This window comes from Salvia splendens, chromosome 17, assembly GCF_004379255.2.
Source record: "Salvia splendens isolate huo1 chromosome 17, SspV2, whole genome shotgun sequence".
In the NCBI taxonomy this organism is placed as follows: domain Eukaryota; kingdom Viridiplantae; phylum Streptophyta; class Magnoliopsida; order Lamiales; family Lamiaceae; genus Salvia; species Salvia splendens.
The window spans coordinates 16,986,711-16,990,578 of record NC_056048.1 but is presented as its reverse complement, the minus strand read 5'-3'; the positions used below and the strand labels follow the sequence as shown (position 1 = coordinate 16,990,578).

The following is a 3,868-nucleotide window of genomic DNA, read 5'->3' as shown; positions in this document are numbered from 1 at the left end:
CGTGAGCATTGGCATGTCCCCCTTTCGTGTGCTCTACGGCAGGGATCCTCCTAACATTTCGGGACTCCAGCGGGCCCTGCAGTTAATGCAGAAGTCTGAGCTCAATCGAAGATGGCTGAATACGCAAACAAGCATCGGCGGAATGTAGAATTCAATGTTGGAGATCAAGTGTTGCTACGCCTTCGACCCTATCGGCAGATATCGGTAGAGCCGCCGCTATCGGCCAAGCTAAGCCGCCGCTATTATGGTCCTTATGTCATCATGGAACGTATTGGCAAGGTGGCATATTGTTTACAACTTCCCCTCGGGAGTCGTATTCACGACGTGTTTCATGTCTCCCTCCTTAAGCCGTTTGTTCCTCCTCTATCCGAAACGGTACATGACCAGCTTCCGATGGACTTCAAGCACAGTCAGCCGATCGATACTCCAATTGCCGCGTCTGCTGAGAGGGTGGTTCTTGCTGGAGGTCTACCGCGATGCCAATGGCTGACCCACTGGGCTTCAAACCCATCATCCCCCTCTTGGGAGTCCAAAGACCTGCTGCTTCGCCATTTTCCAACGCTCAACCTTGAGGTCAAGGTAGTTTCTATCGGGGCGGGAGTTGGTAGGGACCCAACTAAGGAATACGAGCCTTCGTCGATCGTGAGGAAGGACCAAGAACAACCACAGAGAGGCCGGCGTAGAGAGAGAGCGACTCTGGCACAGGCAAGGAAAGAGAGACCACGAAGGAATGCTTCTTGACCCATGAAGTTTAAGGATTTCACGTCATATTAGGATTAGGATTTACCATCTTTTATTTAATTATCTTTATTTGTTTTTGGCATTATTTTTGGAACAATTACCTAGTTTAGTTTATCAAATCCTTTCTGGTTTTCTTCTTGATACTTTCCCGAATCGAAGAGTCGAATCAAGCAGGGTCCGAACTCTATATAAAGAGTTCATTAGAGAGTCAAAAAAACCATTCAAGATTAAGGAAATAAAATTCTTTTCTTGAAACCAAAAGTTTCGAACCTTAGTTGGAGCAACTAAGTTTCTTTGCTTTGCCTTGTTCATTGTTTTCGTGTGCTCCATTCATTCCGATAGGATTCTGGTTCTATCACATTACTCATCAACTACGCAGATCCAAACCATCGAAATCAATTCTTGAAATTATTGAGATACATTAGCATTTCAGGCACGTTCCACAACATCCCTTCAAGAAACCAATTTTATCAATGGATAGCACAAACGGAGTTGAGCTTGAGCAACAAATAATCAAAGAATGTAAATCAACTTCAAAACCGGTCGAGCCTTTTTTATCACCACTAATTCATAAGATATACAACTTCAAGACACAAAATAGCATCGATTTAGGCTAGAAGTTGACCACCACCTGCTGAGCAGAAGTTTTCTTGATAGCCCCTCTTGAGCAAAGCTCGTTCAGCAACTCCAAAGCCTCGTTGGTGAGACCTTGATACGCTATACCTTCAATCAAAATTGTGTAAGTAGATTCAGTAGGCTTGCAGCCCTTTGACACCATATGCACCAGGAAGTCAATTGCACGATCTGTTTGTCGCGCCTTGCAAAGGCCGAGCATGATGGAGTTGTAGGTGACTGCATTTGGTCTGATACCCAAACCTTGCAATTCTTTAAAAAAGCTAATTGCTTTCTCAACCTCCCCTTCTCTGCTTAGCCCTCCCACAAGCGAAGAGTATGTGATTATATCCGGTTTCAAACCTCTCTCCTTCATCTCACACAACAACTGCATTGCACGCTCAGTCTTCCCCATTTTGGCAAGCCCGTCTATCACAGTGTTGTACGTGATCAGAACGGGCGAGCAGCCTTTACTACTCAGCTGATTAAGTATCTCCACTGCAACATCAACCTTCCCATCCTTGCACAGAGCAGTCAGCAGAGTATTGTATGTGACAATATCCGGGTAACATCCACGGGAAACCATTATCTCTAGATACTCAATCGCCCTCTCCATCTTCTTCTCCTTACAGAATCCATGTAGCAACGGATTATAGCTCAACGAATTAGGAACACATCCATATTTAGGCATCTTCTCCAACATATCAATCGCTCGACCCAAATACCCCTTCCTACACAAGAAATTAATCAAGATGTTAAACGTGACAACGCTAGGAGCACACCCTTTCCTCAGCATCTCCGCAAGCAGCTTCTCAGCATCCATCCACCTCCCCGCGCTGCACATACTGCGAAGAATAATGTTATGCGTGATGACATTGGGCTGGCAGCCGTAGCTAGGCATGTTATTCAAGAAATCAATGGCCTCCTCAAGCCTCCCCTCCTTGCAAATCCCATTGATGAGCACGTTAAACGTGACCACATCCGGCTTGCATCCCCTGCTCCTCATTTCATCCAGGAGCTTCATGGCCTTCCCGACACCGCTCTCCTTGCAGGTAGCCTCGATGAGAATGGTGTAGGTTATGACGTCCGGGTAGCACTCCTTGCGCAGCTGCTGATCAAGAACCTCCATGGCTTGCTGCAGCTTGCCACTGTCGCAGAGGCTGCGGAGAATGGTGTTGTAGGTGACGACATCGGGGGCAACACTCATCCGTTCCAGGACCTTCAAAGCGCTGTTAATCTCCCCCGACTTGCAATACCCGCTAATCAACACATTGTAGGTAATGACATCCGGCACGGCTCCGGACTGCTCCAGGATGTCCAAAACCCTCGTGGCCTTCTTCGTCTTGCCGCCCCTGCAAAAGCCTCGGATCAAACTCGTGCACGGGATTATGTCCGGGATGTCGCCCTGGGAAACCATCTTCTCCAGATGCTTAAACCCTTGCTCCAGCTCTCCGTTTCTCACCAGCCTCCGGAGATAGTTGTTGTTCTCGAATTCCTCAAAGCTATTGCTTCTCTCCGCGTTTAATTTGCCTATGTTGCAGCAAGTGTCTGTGGCGGAGACGGCTAACACCCACCGCCCCTGCCTCTTCACCGGAAATATCAACTTGCAACACCCGAATACCTTATCTTTATGGTGTCTGATACTCCGAAACGAGCAAAACTCGTGGTGAGGAAGACTTAATTCCATAGTAATTTCTCTAAATTTGGGGAAAGTGTGATGAAGAAGAACTGTGAAACCTAAAACCCTCCCTAACTGATTCTTCTTATCCTGTGGTTTTGTTTTTTGACCTGTCGTTGGATTAATACAAGCCTCTTAATATTTCTTTGCCCGCAGCAGCCAGTGGGTAAGCCTCTTCAAGGCCCACTTTAAACATTTTTTGTATCTCTACACTAAAATTATGCTTTGATTATTTACATTACATTCAAATTCGAAATTATTCACTTTAAATTCTAAAAAACTACACCTACTTTATCGATAATATTCTAAATTTGATCTTCTGCATTTAAAAAAATAAAATTGATCTTATATATATACATTAGCTTCTGATCCCAAATAAATTGTTTAAGCCATAATTAACTTTTTTTAAAAAATTTAATGTTCAATTGCATTGGGACCATATTAATAAGCTAATTATCTAATTAAATATTTTAATTCATTAATTCTTTCAAAAATCTAAGTACAGCTTATCTTTTTAGAATGATTATTAATATCGTCAAAACATCTTTAACTATTACTCCATCCGTATATTGATATGTGTTTCACTCTGACCTGACACAAATTTTTAAAAAGGGAGTGAAAGAAAGTGGATTGAAAAAGTTAATGGTATATATGTCCAACTTTTATATATTAGTTTTATATGTCCTTCATTTCTTGTTAATTGAGGCATTTTTTCGACACGGAGTTTAAGAATAATGTGTTAAATGGATGGTGAATAAAGTAGGAGAAATGAAGAGATAGTAATGTAAAAGATGAAGTTACTTTTGCCAAAAATATAAATGACTCAATTATCTTGGA

The 3,868-nt window shown here is 43.1% G+C and overlaps 1 protein-coding gene across 1 annotated transcript; it reads right to left on the bottom strand.

Moving 5' to 3' along the window:
• Window positions 1-1,115: 1,115 nt before the first annotated feature.
• Window positions 1,116-3,141, bottom strand: LOC121775199 (pentatricopeptide repeat-containing protein At1g09900-like). The gene has a single exon (XM_042172232.1). The coding sequence runs from the start codon at window positions 3,038-3,040 to the stop codon at window positions 1,355-1,357; it is 1,686 nt and encodes a 561-aa protein (XP_042028166.1). The 5' UTR covers window positions 3,041-3,141; the 3' UTR covers window positions 1,116-1,354.
• Between the last annotated feature and the right edge of the window lie 727 nt (window positions 3,142-3,868).

Coding starts and splice junctions, on each gene's coding strand:
- LOC121775199 (XM_042172232.1), bottom strand. CDS start 3,040: ATGGAATTAAGTCTTCCTCACCACGAGTTTTGCTCGTTTCGGAGTATC.